The sequence below is a fragment of the Ammospiza nelsoni genome, chromosome 5 (genome assembly GCF_027579445.1).
Source record: "Ammospiza nelsoni isolate bAmmNel1 chromosome 5, bAmmNel1.pri, whole genome shotgun sequence".
NCBI lineage: Eukaryota > Metazoa > Chordata > Aves > Passeriformes > Passerellidae > Ammospiza > Ammospiza nelsoni.
This window is the reverse complement of record NC_080637.1, coordinates 64,644,962-64,661,767: the sequence shown is the minus strand read 5'-3', so window position 1 is coordinate 64,661,767 and position 16,806 is coordinate 64,644,962. Positions and strand designations below refer to the sequence as shown.

Here is a 16,806-nt window from a genome sequence, read left to right as displayed (position 1 = left end):
TCATGGGATAAAGGGAAATTAAATTTTTATTAAAAAAACAAACTAAAAAATGAAAATAAATTAAATGAAACAAAGAAATTAAATGAAATCTTGGGATTTCATGTCATGAATGAATATGAAATGAAAAGTCAAGGAATTAAATGAAATTAAATTCAATTGAATTAACTGAAAGGAAACAAAGTTAAATTTAAAGAAATTAAAGGAAGCATACCAAAATGGAATTAGATGAAATCTTGAGATTTCCTTTCCTTTCACAAAATGAGCTTTCATTTCATGAAAGGAAATGACATGCCAAATCAAAGAATGAAATCAAATGAAATGAAATTTTAAAAACTGAAATTAAAAATGAAATTATATGAAATGTAACAAAATTAAATTAAATGAAATCTTGGGATTTCATTTCATGAAAGGAATGAAATGACAAGTCAAGGAATGAAATGAGATGAAACTTAATGGAAAAAGAGGAAAATAAAGGAAAAATAAAATTAAATTAAAAGAAATCTTGGGATTTAATTTCCTTTCATGCTTGTTCTTCTTTTGTCCAAAACAAACTTTTGTATCACAGAACCAAAGCAGAGGTCTACGGTCCAAATGTTTCATATATCAAAAATAGAAAAACTTTAATGTTTTTGCCTTCACATACTTTATAAAACAAGACTGTATATGCCTTCACATACTTTATAAAACAAGACTGACAAAAACAAGTACAAAAAACCTCCTCAGAGTGCCTTATGTCCAAAAAAAGAGGTAACAAATGATTTGCTAGCAATGGGCAGCCATTTGTTTGCACATTTCAGGTGGTATTTACTACCTTTCTGTTTAGCTGTCCCAGCTCCAGTGGCTGCTCCAACCAGACATTCAGATTGTTCCCAAGTTCCAAAGCAGCAGGAACTGGCACAGGGCTCTGTCAAACCTGCTTCAGTTCTCAGGGAGAGAATGGGTTGAAACACTCAGTGGGCTTTTTTCCCCCTCTGGTCCTTGAGGAAAAGTAGTGTAGACATGACACATGACTTTAGGACAGGAAAAATACTCCATAGGCTGAATCCTTCCTTCTGGGTCTAGAAACTGGGCTGAGAAGTCATCCCAGATGCAACTTTGCTGCATCCTTACTTGAAGAGAAATACTGAGAGCAGCAATATTGGAATGTGTTAACAATTCTGCCTGATGGTACAGAAAGCTAAAAATTAATCAATTCTTCACTAAAACACTTTGAATGTTCAGAGAGATTGTTTGTTTTTCAAACAGAGGCTTATGCCACTTCCAGTTTTTCCTGAAAACATTTGCTTATCCATATATTTATCACAGAAATAGTCTTACCTGAGCTGCATCTTGCTGGTGTCTATGGACAATTGCATTTTTTATGGTTTGGATAAAAAATTCATTAAGTTCCTTTTGTTTCTTGTTGGGAAAAATGCGTAGCAATGGGATCATTATGAAAGGGAAAGAAACTGTAAGAGATTGCAAAGAAGAAAACATTGAATCAGACTGTGAGGGCATATAATAGTCACCCTTTCTCTTCCTTAATATTATAAAACTTATCAAGTGGGATGTGCTCCTTTTATAAAAACTGATTTTTCCTCTCTTCCTCTCCCTTTAGTAACCTGTGAGGGTGGAAGAAAAAGAGGATTCCCTTTGGAGATGTCCTGCTGGCCAGGACTCCCTTTCCAGACAGATGCCTTCCAAGCTTGTTTTCACGATGCCTCAGGATTTTGGTTCAGATTTTTGGTGTCACAAAGCCACTATAACAAAGGGGAGCATTATTCCCCTACCTGCCCAGACAATTACATAGGGAAATTAGGGGATCTTGAACTGGCCCAGCAGCTTAGGCACCAACATGTGAAACTGGGTAGTTTTCATTCCTGTTTACAGCTCTCCAGCATTAGGGACCTATATGAAGGATGGGGCTCTTTAGGGCCTCTCACAACAACACAAAGACTATGGGCTTTAAACGAAAAGAGAGCCAATTCAGATTAGATATAAGGAAGAAGTTCTTTACAATGAAGCTTGTAAAACAGGGGCAGAGTTTGCCCAGGGAGGTGGTGGATGCCCCATCCCTGGGAACATTCAAGGTCAGGAGAGATGGGGTTCTAAGCAAACTGACCAGGTTGAAGACATACCTGCTTATTGCAGAGGATTGGACTAGATGACTTTTTAAGGTATCTTCCACACAGACTATTGTGTGATTCTACTTAATTTGCTTCTCTAAACAGGCCACAGACTTAGGAAGTGGTATATTATCAAAAGGATGGTCTCCAGTCCATACTTTTATAGTCACAACCTAGAAACCTGAGTGAAGTCTTATATGCTAATAAACCCCTCATTAACTTATGAACAACTTAAGACTAACAAATCAATCACTGGAAAAACCCTGTCCTGCCAACAGGGCAACTACACTGTGGAAATTCTCACCACATTAATGAAAGAGCAGAAAGAGATGGATCAAGGAATCCAACTCCAAACATTACAGGAACTTTTCTTTAATGAAAGACCCACTGCTCTTAGATGTATAGGGGCACATTTCTGTCCCTTAAGAAATTGGTTACAAATCACATTTTGCAATCAGGTTAAATGTTAACCCCAGGGCAATTTGGATACACAGCTCCAGAAGGAAACAGTTGATGTGCTGTGAGTACAGGTGCAATCTGTAATGCCAGCAGGATCAGATGGGCACAGGAAACTTTGCCACTGTGCCACCTGATACTACTGTGTGCAGGTCTAGATAACAAGATGATAAAACCTCACAAGCCTCGATTATGCTGTGGCTTCCTCAGCCGTGATTCTTACTGCCCTTGAATTATCAGGATCACCACCACCATGAAGTCTAAGCTTTCATGCCCTAAACAACATGGTTTTTTACCCCACTCTTGCATTGCCTATCTATTAATTTAAAATAAATGCATTCTCTTCAGGACACTTGTGATCTTTATCCTTCAGAGCCATCTACCAGGCTGTGGACAGTGTTCAAAAAAGAATTGGGAGTACTTAGACCATCTGTTTATACTCTTCCACCTCTTTTCTTCAGTAAGTTCATAATGGGTGGGATTTCAACCTCTACTAAGCAAATCAAGTGCACAAAAACTTTACACTTAGGTCCCAAAGAGCAATTACTCTGTTTTAGTGAGAAGTGTATTAAAACAAGTACTGTAGAAACTGCAGGACCCAGAAACTTTCCTGTCAGAGGAACCAGAAGCATTGTGTTCCTGGAGTTTCATTAATGGTGACAAGACCTGTAGAGCATATGGTGGAAATCTCAAGAGTAGAAGTGGCCTGTGAATGTCAGCTACAATACTTCCTACTCTGGCTCCAGCATGAAGCAATTTTGCAATTTGAGAATGACTTTTATGAAATTACCACAAGAAAGTAGAAAAATGTAGATTATACTCACGGATTAGAATGAGAAGAGGCTTAAACAAAGACATTTCAAAGAATGTTCTGCAATTCTTAACAAAAGGGTCATCAGGATTCTTCTGAGAATCCACCTCAGTACCAAAAGCTACACTACCAACGACATCCAAGGTAAAGCAGTTGTAACACCTGCATTTAATTGAAGAATGATAAATTATTATCTACAAATCCCATATCCATTAATATCTTGCTTCTACGAACATCACACAGCATTAATTTTTGCCACTGAGTTTCCTTTTGCTTTCAGATTTGAGCTTTGCCAAGAAGAGATGTTTCCATCATTCTGACAAATGGTGCTGCTTGATAATGATCACTTTTTCCAAACCTACAAAGTGAACATATTTTGATACAGCTTGGTAATTCCACTAAAATTTTATTTAAAACAATTCACTTTGTTATGACCTAGAAATCAAATGTAACACATCAGAAATGCATAAACATTTTCTTTGTATGCATCCTAATAAATGAGATAATTTCTTTCTCATTTTTAACTGCAAAAATCACATCTATTTCCAGTCCAGTCTAAACTCTCAGAGACAAGAGGTTCTTAGGTAAAATTAAGGTCCTTAAGGATTTCCTTCTTCTTCTTCTTCATACCTCCTTTGTCATGTAACTCTGTGGACAAAACCAAGAGAAACTGACACCATGTGAAATCTGTATCTCTGCAGAGGAGCCGCCGGTGCTTTGAGAACTCCAAATTATCTGTGGACCATGATCTAGAAACATCAGAATTTACTAAATGGCTCCCTGCATGTCTCACCCTCAATCCAGTTGTTTTACCATCCCTATTTTCCTAGTAGGCTTTAGCAGCTCTATTAGGTTCTGAGATGGGTGGAATGAGAATGTAAAATATCCTTGGAATTTGATTCTTCTGATCTGTGGTGAAGTAAGCAATGTCTGTACTTCCATGACCCTTAGGAAAGTCTAATATCAATCTGGTGTTTTAATCTGAGTGAGCATGTATGAAGGGAAGAACAGGAGCCAGGCCCATTACATCCTGCATATGTGAATCAGTAATTTCTATGAATTATGTGACTCAGTAATTGTGTGAATCAGTATTTCTAAACGACAATCTTTGTAACCTGTCATTCTGATCACATCAGAGAAGATTTAAAAGATAACAACAATCATGCAAAACTCACTTCTTTTGGTCTTCAACTCTTTCACACACACATATAAAAAACATCATTAGAAGTTAAAATATTAAAAGGGGGGGGCATTGCTATAAAACAATAATTTCAGAAGTACTCAATCATCTACATCTCCAAGGTACTGAAAAATAAAACAACCTTAAAAACTAAATTTTGAGTTGTTGGCAAAACACAAAACAGCTAAAGACAACTAAGGTCATAGGAGGTTGCAGATAGGTCTTTTCATCCAAAAAAAACCAGTTCCCAAGGCAATTCTGTAAAACTGCAGTGGAATGAGAATCACATTTATAAATATGTCAAACCTGCTGAAATAGTAGTATGGTAAAACAACTGGAAATATCATGTTCCGAGATGGTCAACATCATTCATTTAGACTTTGAAAGGGTCTTTACCAAAGTGTCTCTCGAGAGGTGAAACCCTATAATGGATCAATAGTTAAAAGACCACTCAAAGACAAAGGACAAATGGAAAAATGGAAAAGAGTGGAAGGACTGAAAAGGTCAATTTTCATCACAGCACTAGGCTAGTGTAATGTATCTTGAGGTTTCATAGCATCTCTTCAGCTGTTTATTAGAGAGATCTCTGTGCATACACACACACATCTGCATGTGCACATATACTTGAAAAAAAGATTAATACATTGTGGCTAAATACCCATTTCTTCTGATGAAACAATATTATTTGTGCTGCTTCAGTTTGGGAAAATCATGAACTTCAGAGGGCACTGACCAACCCGGCAAACGAAATGCAAGCAAAATGAAGCAAAAATAGTGCCTGTTATAAAGAATGCATTTGCATTACTACCCAGGATCTTAGAGAAAATGCATCTACTCAGAGAAGGGACTAGACAGTGTTGTGAACAGCTCAGTGAAGACCTCTGATGAAAGAGCAGCAGAAAAGATAATAGGATATTAAATGCATAACAAATGAGAGAAAATACAATATGGAAAATATTAAAATGTCATTTGATAAATCAATGGTGCATTTTCATCTGGAGTACTGATCCTGTTGCTTCCCCAAAAGCTAGCATGCCATGAGAGGGGGTGATGAAGAATGTGGTAAGAATGATTAAGTGCTCAAAAAAAACTCATATTAAAAAAAAAAAAAAAGCAAAAGAGTGATGGACTAGATATATTTGATACTAGACCAATTCTTATGTTTGTACATTATTGGCAGCCTGCAAAGAACAGACTGGACAGGGACTGATGCAGCCTTCCTTTGTCCTTCCAGCTGTTAAAACTTCATTAAATAACTGCCAAAAATACATTAGATGCTTTACCAAAATTACTTTTCAAGTATGCAATGACTGTCCCAGGAAGAAAAGGCTTTTATCAGACACACCCTCCATTAAACTATCATCTCCATTTTTTAAAGTGAGGGAGGAAAAAAAATATTTTCTACAGTAAGTGTGAATTCAGAATAACTGCTGCTATTGATTTTTTTTCCCTCTTTTTTAATAATCTGCTACTAATTTTTGGCATTTGAACATACCTCTGGATATCAAAAGCTTTGCCAGAATCTGCGTAGACTTTCAAGTTACACAGCAGAGTGTCACAAATCTTGTTTATCAATGGTGTCATCTGGAAAGGAACACACTGAATTGTGAAAAAGCATGAAAATGCTAAGAAAAAAAAAACACCAAACAAAAATAATTATTTTTAATTATTTTTATCTGATAAATGTGATAGAGCTCGCAGGTTCCTCTGCAGGTGTTGTTAGGCACTTGTGCATGGGTAAGATGCAATGTTGGCACGTTCTGCTCAAAATAAATCTACACTTTACAGGGATGCCCTTCTCCAGCTCTGGGCCTAAATGCAAGAGGCTGTGTCACCTACCTGACCAATGGTCCTTGCCCCACTGTGGCTACATACACAAAGACCTATCAGGCAAAAACATCCGCCTCTCTGTTTAATCATTCCAAACAATGATTTACCATGATCTTTATTTGCACTACATCACATTTAGGTTATATGTGCTCCAGGGCAGAAGGAATAATGCTTTCCAAAGTCCTGTAAAGGCACTGGCATCAGTTCTATCCTGCCATCTCTCAGTTTGAAGGACTTAACATGTAACTAGAAAGTGACCCTGGAAGACACTACAAGCTGCTGAGGGCAAACTGCTATTGGTGCACGAGGAAAGGCTTTTCTCAAGTGGTGGTGCCATTAAGTGGACATTTTTGTGAATTTATTCATCTAAGGGTTCTTTCCAGTCACTGACACATGCTGGTCAGGTAGACTTAGCCCCAGCTTGGCTGTAGCCAGCCCTCTTCTTTAGGGCTTCATGGAAACCACAGCACAGGCAAACATCAAGCCCTCATTAAAGTCTCACTTTCTGTCTCTTTAGCTTCCTACATATGAGGAATCAGACACTTCCCTGATTACACCAAATAGGGGAAAAGAGGAAGGGGGCAGCAGCAATCCAGCCATGAACCAAAAGGAATTATATCCTGCAGCTCTTTCCCATATAAACTACCAAGACCAGCCTACAACTTAATACCAGGGCCTTGCCTCAACAACTATGTCAAGCACCAGCAATGTACACACAGAAATTTGCCTTTCCTTCCTGAACTACCTCCTTCAGCATAAGGATGTCAACAAACACGAGAACAGACTTATCCTACTCCTCTGACATTCTTGTTACCAAAAAAGACTTACTGCAGCCTCGCAGCACACTCTGAGAGCTTTGCAGCCTGCCCAGCCAAGTCCATTTTGCTTGGCGCTTCTACCTCTGTGAAACTGGCACAGCACTTTGTGCACAGGCACTGTGCCATCTCAACACATGGGCAAGACTGTACGCAGTCAAAAGGCCAACGCAGGAGCATCCAATATGTTTTCCAAAGGCACAAGGCTGACTCGAGAATGTGTCTAGCTGCCCTCCAGGTCCCCTGCCTATATGAGTGAAATTACATTGCAGAGCCAGGTCGATTTGGGCTTTGCCACAGTCTCACAAGACAGCTCTGGAGCCAGATTAGTGTTTGGTAAAAGTAGCTGTTACACTTTTGGGAGGTGCACACCGCAGTTATGTGGCAGCCTTCTTCACCTTTTGGCTTTCCAAAGAAAGTCCCCTGCAGCAAGCTTCTTCTCAAAAGCAGCTTCAACAAAATTAATACATCTCTGTTCAACAGATTGAATCAAGGTGAAATACTTCATAATCTCTGCGTCCAGCCCCCCCGCCCAGTGAACTGAACCAGCCAAGGAGAACAAAATGAAAATCAGTTTTTTAACAGGTATGATGTTTCTGAAACAGATGGTGATCATTTCAGATTTTCCTTTTATTGCCTTATTTTCTCTCTTATTCTTCATCACATCACCAGATCTGTAACCAGCCAGCTGGTTGCTATCACTTTTCAACAGCTGGCAGAGACATCAGGGGCACGTACGTCTGGCCAGGGCATCCCACAGCACCTCTGCACTTTACACATTCCACCAGCCTCTAGAAATACTGCTGCAATTCGTTCCTAGCCATGAGGTACTTTTATTAGTAAATCTAACCAGGAAAACAGGGAGGGGGGCACATGGATTTGATTTACTGTTAGCATGACAATAACAGATTCATGTCAATAAAACAATTATTTGTATATGAAAGCTACAGGGGATATCTAATCTGGAATCCTAGGTTGGGTTTGGGTTTTTTATTCCCCTGGGGGACATAAATTAGTGCAAGATTGCAAACGACAAAGACCACAGACTGAAACATTCTTAAGTCTCGTAACACCTCAAAATCTTTGTCTGATTGTCAAGAAAAATAAAGTAGTGTCAGGGGAGGTGAACTATACCAAGCATAGAAACTTGACATGTTGATCTACACTGCCTTGGGTATCAGTTACTTCCCATTTATTCTGATTTGCCAGTGAGAACATAAAACCTGCATAACCTGCCTGAGATTCAGTTCTTGGTGGATAAATAAACCCCAGCTGCTTTGTGTTCAGATTGGCTGAGAGTAACAGGAAGAAGAAAAATCTAAACAATATGGTCCCTGTAAATATTTGATCTGACAGTTATCTAATAGCAAGAGTAGCCCAGAGTCCAAATTTCTTTCTTTCTGCCAAAGAAGAGCATTTGGGGTTAGGGTTTTCATGATGCCAGAGGCTTTGCTGTATAAATCCTGCCAATATGCTGTTTGGCACATAACAACAATTAGCTTCTGATTCTGCATATGCACAGAGCATGTGGATCTTTGCACTATTGAAAGGCATCAGAGTCACATTCCTCTAGTTGGATGTGGCCCTCAGTATTCCTCAGTATTATTATTCCCATCATTATTAGCATCCAAACTAAAAACTAGAAGGCTGGATCATATTCACTGTAAGCAGACACAATGGAGACTTTACTGTTCACAGACAGCAAGCAGAAGTCGTGTTGGGCCTCTTGTCCCACAAATGTTATGAAACAGAAATGAGGGAGAAGGAGAAAGAATACATCCCTAACACAAGAATTGCTTCTCTTCCAGATTTCAAGTCCCTGAATAAAACCAGAAAAAGATCAGAGTGTCAGAAAGATGTTTTGTGAAAGGATTTGTTTCCATCACTTGAGAGTGCAGCTGTGCTAAACTTGGGCACAACTTACCAAAATAAGCAACTCAACAAGATACTGGCCTGCGGCTCAAGTTTATGCGCATTTCACATTTTACACCAGTTTTTACATTAGTGATTTGCTTTACCTTACGTGAGTGCATTTGCTTTATTTAGCAACAACAGCAGATTGCAGAGACACTCCCAAAATGCCTTTGACCAATGTGCACAGACTAACAGCAAATCAAGGAAACCTTAATGGGTGGACTGTCAGATCTTATGTCCTAGTGGGACCTGAGAGATCTCCATGCCTGAGAGTGACACTAGAGGATTTTTCTGCACTGTTCTGCCATGTTATTACAAGTTCTGCTTTATGTCTTCCTTTATTTGAAAGAAATGCCTCAACACAAACTCTGCTTCACAGGTTATTTAGGATACTACTACATTAAGCTGTGCTCTCTTCTTTAATTTTTGTCTTCTGTTTTGTTTAAATGGTTTGTTAATGGAGGAAAGGATCCCTGGCATACTGATAGGAGATGACAAGACTACTGCAGCACCATCAGAATAAATAAAAATCAATAGGTTTTCTGCTGGTGTTGGCTGTAAAAGAGAGTAGAGCTATTTATCAAGTCTGACAAGAGGTCCAGAACTGCAGGATCATCATAGGCACCACAGCAAAAAGAAGAGGAACAAAATAAGAAATACTAAATAGGGAATCAAGGTTGGTACAGCAAGATCACTAACATGTCAGCTTGTTTCAATACTTAACAGCTGAGGAGAGCATGACAGGAACACTGGGAAATGTTTCTATTACTTAGAGCCTGTAGCTATTATAATTCACCAATTCCTCATGAATTACCTCTTCGATCAACTTTCAGTGATTGGTGTTGTTCCCACTTAACAGATAAAAGTTGTTTCATGCGCAGAGAATTTAAGTAGCTTCTGTCAGATCACCCACAGGCAGTCAAGGGCAGGGAAGTGACATGTCTTGGGTTTCCTGCCTCCTGTCTCTCATTTCTCATTCTTAGTGCTCCCACAGCAGTGGAACTATGGGGTTCATTCAGGGGCCTTACTGGGAAGAGCTTATTATATTAGATCTGCTACCAGCTCCAGGGGCATCTCACATGGATGCTCCCCAATCTTCCTGCACCACCACTGTAGTATTTGTGTTCAATGCTATCCAGCCAAATCTTCCTCCAGCTGGAGTGGACTACTTTCGTAATCTTTACAGGCTTGTTAGAAAAAGGGAGAACACCCAAGACATTGAAATCCATAAAAGAACAGTGAAATGGTGCACAGCTTTTAAAGACAAATTGAGAAAAGAGAAAGCTGGAGAAGATGTTAAAAACTCTTGAAAAATGTTACTAAAGCAACTCTCTGCAGACACACAGAAATCACTATATTGGCTACCCAACAACTCTATAACCTCTAGTTTCAGTTCATGTCCTGTAACTTTGAAAAATTCAAAATTTCTGGAATCATCTTTTGATCATTTGCTGGCTGGCTGTTGGAGATATTTGCCAGACTACGGGGAAGTTCCTCAAGCTCAGTGAACTTCTCAGTGACATCACACCACTTGTTTGAAGTGACAAGGGCAAAGCTCACCTCTGCCCACAGCGCCAGGTGCCTCTGTGGAGCACTGCAGGTTAAACCTTAGCCACACACATTAGCTCTGTCTGGAGCCTTGTCCTCCAGCAGCCAGGCCAAAGTGGCTTCTCACTCTTGCTAGCCCCGAAACTGTCCTTTCTTGAGTTTCTGAAACAGAGATATCAGGAACCTGTGTCTCTGAACTCTCTGTCCCTTGGTGCATCTCTCATCTGAATGCAAGGAGTTGTTAACACTTGTTGCTCTGTCACAGGCTAGGAGCTCCCAATTTTTCTAGAGCATCCAGACAGACAAGCCTACGTTTGGAGTGGCACCAGGGGCTTCAGTACTCAAGGGGAACCCCTTTCCAAAGACACTCATGAGGTCTGCAGTCTCTCCAGCATCACTGTAGAGTCTGCACAGAGGAACAAAGTTAAGGCACTCATCCAGAGTGAACAGAGTGGAAGACTTTGGTGTGGGATTTTGTCAAAGGAATTGATATCTTGGAAGGAAAAATAAGGAATTTCCCAGTAATATTTATAAATATGTATAAAATAGCATATCTAGGATCTTATGCTATAAATTAGTACCGAATTTGTGTTTGTAATTCAAAGCAGAGAGGAAGGGTTTATTATAAACAGGATGTCTTGCAGATAATGCTGGATACTCTGTAGTATGGCCAATACTAGAACATGGTATTTTTGTTTCCATGCTGCTGTAAAGGTTCTGAGAGAGTACCAAATATGTGAGAGCTAAAAAGTGAGATCATAATTAATGAGCATTGATTTCCTTTGTGAAGTGTTGGTATGGCTCCTAAATTAAGCAACAGCAGGAAAAGCACATGGGCAAGGACTTAAGTTGCATTAACTTCAAATCCCAGTATTGCTAACATATTTGGGTAGAAAATGAAATGCAAGGCTGAGTAGCACATCCGTTCACCAGCGGTTCCTAATCTCACACGGGCTTACTGCAAGTGTCTGTCTGTGTAGGGATGAACAGACTTCTGGTGAAGGTGTGGGGGAGAAAAGCAAAGTTGAACCTTTCAGAGAGACCTGTCCCCCTCCTCTTTTTCCCACTTGCTGTTGAATGGGAGGAGAAAGTGACAATCTCCAGGTCACCCTAAGCCCATGCACAGTCACACGTCTTCCCACAGAGCTTTGGAAGAGGTAGCACGGTCAAAGCTGATTATCAGGCTAAAAATAAATATCTCAATCCTTGCATGCAAGACAGCTAGCAGGCACTGGCCAGCCCTCCCTTTCACCTCCTACCATTATTCCTGCAGTCCACCTCCACCAACAAGCCATGCAGTTGGATTGGCCAGACCCTGCAGAGCCCAGCCCCAAAGCAGGATCCCTGAGGCTCCACTCCCTTGCCCTCACCATGCTCCTCCTGGCAGGTGCTGGCAGAGGTTGCTCTCCACAAATTGAGGGGAGTGCAGCATTATCTTTTGTTAGTCCACGAGCAAAGAGCCGATGACCTGCAGCAAGGCAGATTAATTCCCGCCAGCAAAATGCAAAACTCTGCTCTCCCCACCACGCCATGTGCAACTAATCGCTTGCATATTTAAACACCCTTGCCTTGCTGAAATTTCGTGATGGAGTTGGTGACAGAGCAAATGTCAGGGCGCATAACCAATGGCATTGTCAGTGGTGATTAATCAGCATCTCCGCCAGGCTGGCGGCCAATTAGAATTTACCATAATAAGGAGGTGACAGCCGGCGTTGCTAAGCGACCGCTGTCTATGGAGCTGGGAGAGCCAGACACATTTAGATGTTACTGTGGATTTCGACAGCGGCACGTCAAAACAACACAAGCGTCTGCCCAGTGGAAAATTTTACAACCCAGGACTGGGCACCGGAGTGAGGCACGATTCCCTTTCAGAATAAAACCTAAAAAGGAAGAGGTGATTTTGGTTTGGTTGTTGTGGGGTTGGTTTTTGTAGTTCTGTTTGAAAGAAGACTTTAGCCAGTCAATCATTTATATACATTTAATTAAGAGATATTGTATCACTGGAACAGGACTTCGTTACTGGGTAATGGGTTCCCATGGCTGAGCAAATGCTGATACATTTATAGGAAATTAGCAGCAGGTCAGCACAGAGACATTTATTTTCAGTCAGAGGTATTTATCTGGCAATGACATTTTGTTCCAGTGACTTATTTTATTATATGAAAGGATTAAAGAATAAAAGGAAGAGGGAAAGGGAAGGAGATGGAGAAATGAAAATAGACTGACAGCAGTTCCTGTGTTAACATGAGAGTTGCTGACTCTGCACATCAAGAAAAGCTATGTTCCAACTGGGAGCAATAACCTTTCCTGAACTGAAGCTTACTCCTAATAGGGTAGAGGAGAGGAAGGGGTAAAGGTCCTTCTTAAGTATGCTACACTTTCATGGAAAAGCTGACTTTAACAGAGGAAGATAGAGAATCATATCTTCAGATAAGCTTTTTGGATTTTCACCCATCTATGATCTGAACCATGCCATATGGAAGCTCTGCTGCATGTGCTCTTCAGGTCTAAATAAAGTGGCACAAAGTAGCAGGTTTTACCTATCCTTAATATGGACCTACATAAAGCAGATGCCTGCACAAGTCTTCTAAATTATGAAAGCAGCAATGTCTACACCTTACCTCTTTCAGTTTGGTATCGCTGAAGGCTGGGGTCAGGAGGCTCCGCACAAACTTCCATCTGTCATCACGAAGACAAAGGATGCTATCAAGCATTGGCTTGGATATCAACTTCGGCTTCTAAGTTGAAAGAAAACATAATTCAATTTCAACACAAATGCAACTACAGCTACTCAAGACTCTGAAACTTGGGAAGATTGCTCAGGAGTGGCATTGCATTGCTGCCCCACAAAGAGAAGTTCAAATCAGTCCCAAACACCAAGCTAAACATGGATGAGGCTGGAGAAAATTTCCCTTTTGCTGCAGTCATTTTCTCTTGGGCTTTAAAAGTCCTGGACCAGCTCCTTTCTCAGACTGCTCTGGTTCTGATGCCCCTGGTGTTCTCCTGAGATCTCCTTCACTGAACGCTGGCATCTTCCCTATCTTTCTAAGGTGACTGGCAAGAGGACTTGTCAACACTCCCTGTTTGGGTGACATGAGTGCCAACATACCGCATGCTGGTGTTGGTGGGGGACACCATTTCTGGTGACAGCTGGCATGTCAGGCTGTTATATGCATTTTAAAAGTCTTCAGAAAATATAGTGATTAGAAAGCAAGTCCCAGTCCTTACTCTGTTTATAAGGAACACTCTCACTAAGAAGTTGTGGCCTGTGACTCTTATAGCTGCAGCAGTTGGTCAAATACAGCAACTTAAAGCACTGCTCCATGAAGTTCTGCACCAAAATGACTACTGTGAATTTAGTGAATCTTCCCTGCCACCTAAGAAATTCTTGTCCAGAAAACAGTGATATTCACCAAGGAGTAAAAGGATATAAAAGACAAAAGAGAAAGCACATCATAAAACAACACACTTCTGACTGGAAGAAGAATCAGAAGATGTCCAGCCCCACAGCACAAAATATTACATCTTATACTATGTCAGAAGACATTTCCTAATTGTTCCTGAAGACCCCCAATAAGAGAGATTCAATAACCTCCCCACTCAAACTCTTCCAGTGCTGTACTGCTTTTACCATGGCATCACAATCTCTCTCTTTTCCGGAACTTTTGTCTTTGTGCTGTCCAGGCATAGAAGTCTGGTATTCTCCCTATCTTTGCAGCAGCCCATACATACAGAAGGCTCTAACAACCACTAAACATATTGCAGCCATCTATCCCACATAACACCATTTCACTCAACACATACTTATCAGTCATGCTCTCTAGGACTGTTTGCTCAGTATTGGTACTGTTCCTCTGCATAGTCTTGCTGATTTGCTTCTTTCTTAAGTTACAGTCCCTGTGACCCAGCATGGTACTCCAGGCAATACAGGATTTTATTCCCCCCTTTCAGGCTATATTCTTCTTATTCACCCTGGAATATTACATACCACAGCATGACATTGTACTCATGAACTGGTTTGTGGCTCCCTGCAACTTTCAAACTTCTTTCTGAACAATCACTCCCTAGGAAGTTATTCTCCAGCCTTTATCCTTAAAGCTGGTGACTCCCCATTCATATGTAGAATGTGTCCCTTTGAACTATGACCATTCCCTTTAAGGTTATTTGTGCAACTGGATAACACCACCTCAAATTTTAGCCCTTTCTTTCATAGCCTCTTTCATCCTTACCGGCTTTCTACATAAATTCTTAGCATACTCAGTGCTAATATCTAAATCATTAACAAGATTACAGAACAATTCTTGCAAAGAAGGCACCCTGTGCTCCTCCCTTCCCTTCCAACAGTGGACTGTTCCAAAATACATTTCAGGCATTGTACAGTAATATCCTCCAGAAAAACCACTCTAAGATTGATGGGTGTGGGCAGAAGGACTACTCTTCTCTGGTTACCAGGAGGTACAGAGACATTCATTTGTGCATGTGAGATCTTCTGGATATTGCAGCAGCAGTACAGTTCCCCAAGTTATCAGTAGAAACAGTATCCATTTTACTGGGAGAGACCCCAACCAACCAATGATTTTGGCCATCTCAATGCCATCTATTGATCCCTTTTGTCCTCTGACCTTTCCTTTCAGTCCTTCTTTCATTACTGCAGTGCATGAAAAATGAATTCTTACAACCTGTAACACACCTGGATTCTTTAATATAATTTTGTGCCTCACTATTTCTGACTTTATTGCCATTACATGCTATTTTGTTATCTTTTTTCTTGTAAATCTGACCTACTTTCCACTCTGTAAAAAAAACAACTTCTCTTCAGGAGCCATGAAGAACTGGCAGTTTAGCTACGCTGGTCTTCCACTGCACTTCCTTAACGTTCCTCCTTATTGGAAGAGTTTGCACTTAATATCATTTTTTTAAGGAGCTGCCAGCTCTCCTTAACACCTTTTTCCTTTATACTTGCCAAATTCTTACTACACTGCATAAGCTTGTAAAAAGTAGAAGCCTATTTTATATTGCAAACAGGCTAATGGGATAGTTTTACATTCTCAGCAACACCCTCTAGTATAGTAAACTAATGTCACTGGGATAACACTACAAACCAGTTTTGAGCAAAGATGAGCAGCTTTCAAGTAGAAAAGTACATATTAAACTGAAGGAAGATATTGACGTAGCTACTGTCATCATTACATGACAACTGTAAAACAAAATAAGGGCACTTTTAAAATGTATGTATAGAATATTCTATTTTGTACAATAACAAGGGAAACCTTGGACAGGCTGTCAGAGTTGAAATATCCTGGACTTTTTTCTCTGAAGAGCCTCTTTAAATAAATAATCTGTTTTCTAATTTGTCAGCAGGTATCTTTCCTGAAGATCACAAGGGCAGCTAGAAAGAACATCACTCAGTGGAGCACTCCATCATTTGTTGCAGATATTCAAAGGCACAATGGAATCAGAACAAAGAACCTCCAGACAATTGGAAATGAGCATCTTCTGTCAAAAAGTCCTGCATGCTACCCTCTGCTCCACAGCTCTTCTGTGCTGCTAGGACAGCCATTTATACTTAATCTTGACTCAGCTGGCCACTAAAGGAGTGTTCCTTCTATCTTCAGTCTTCATTTCAAATCCTGAGACCCAGACTGCAGTGCTCCTGAGTGCTCACTGAAATCAGCAACAGGGAAAGTGCCTTGATCCTGTGAATGCATTAGTCCAAGAAATCAGGTCATTGAGTGCAGCCCCCAAATTAGCAAACACTCTCAGACCTGTGTTTCAACCACCAGCCTTCACCTCTCCTTTATAAAGTGGATATATCACATCACCTCCTCAGAAATGCTAATGATACAGTAACATTTCTGAGGCACTCAGGAACTACAATGAAAGAGCAGAATAACAATTCCCACAAGGAAATTACCAATTTTGTCTTCCAAGCAAGGTTTAAATAGCATACAGAAAAAAAAAAAAAAAAAAAAAAAAAAAGAAAGAAACCCAGAAAAAATTACAGGGCAACACTTTGAAAGTATTTTGCATCCAGTCCTAAATTGAAGGCTGCCCAAACTGGGCACTCTATAAGACAAATCTCCTTTGCAAGACAAAGCTCCACTTAGATAATAACAGATGTGATATAAATCTCACTGCATTTGTCTT

The 16,806-nt window shown here is 40.2% G+C and overlaps 1 protein-coding gene across 1 annotated transcript in view; it reads right to left on the bottom strand.

The window, feature by feature from the left end:
* The window catches only part of TBXAS1 (thromboxane A synthase 1), a 227,848-nt gene that overhangs the window by 87,340 nt on the left and 123,702 nt on the right, over positions 1-16,806 (bottom strand). Inside the window, exons 5-8 of the mRNA XM_059472124.1 lie at positions 13,281-13,397; positions 6,048-6,136; positions 3,386-3,534; positions 1,318-1,448 (exon numbers count right to left, since the gene is read on the bottom strand). Of these exons, the coding sequence (XP_059328107.1) occupies positions 1,318-1,448; positions 3,386-3,534; positions 6,048-6,136; positions 13,281-13,397 (486 nt within the window). The remainder of the gene's footprint in view (positions 1-1,317; positions 1,449-3,385; positions 3,535-6,047; positions 6,137-13,280; positions 13,398-16,806) is intronic.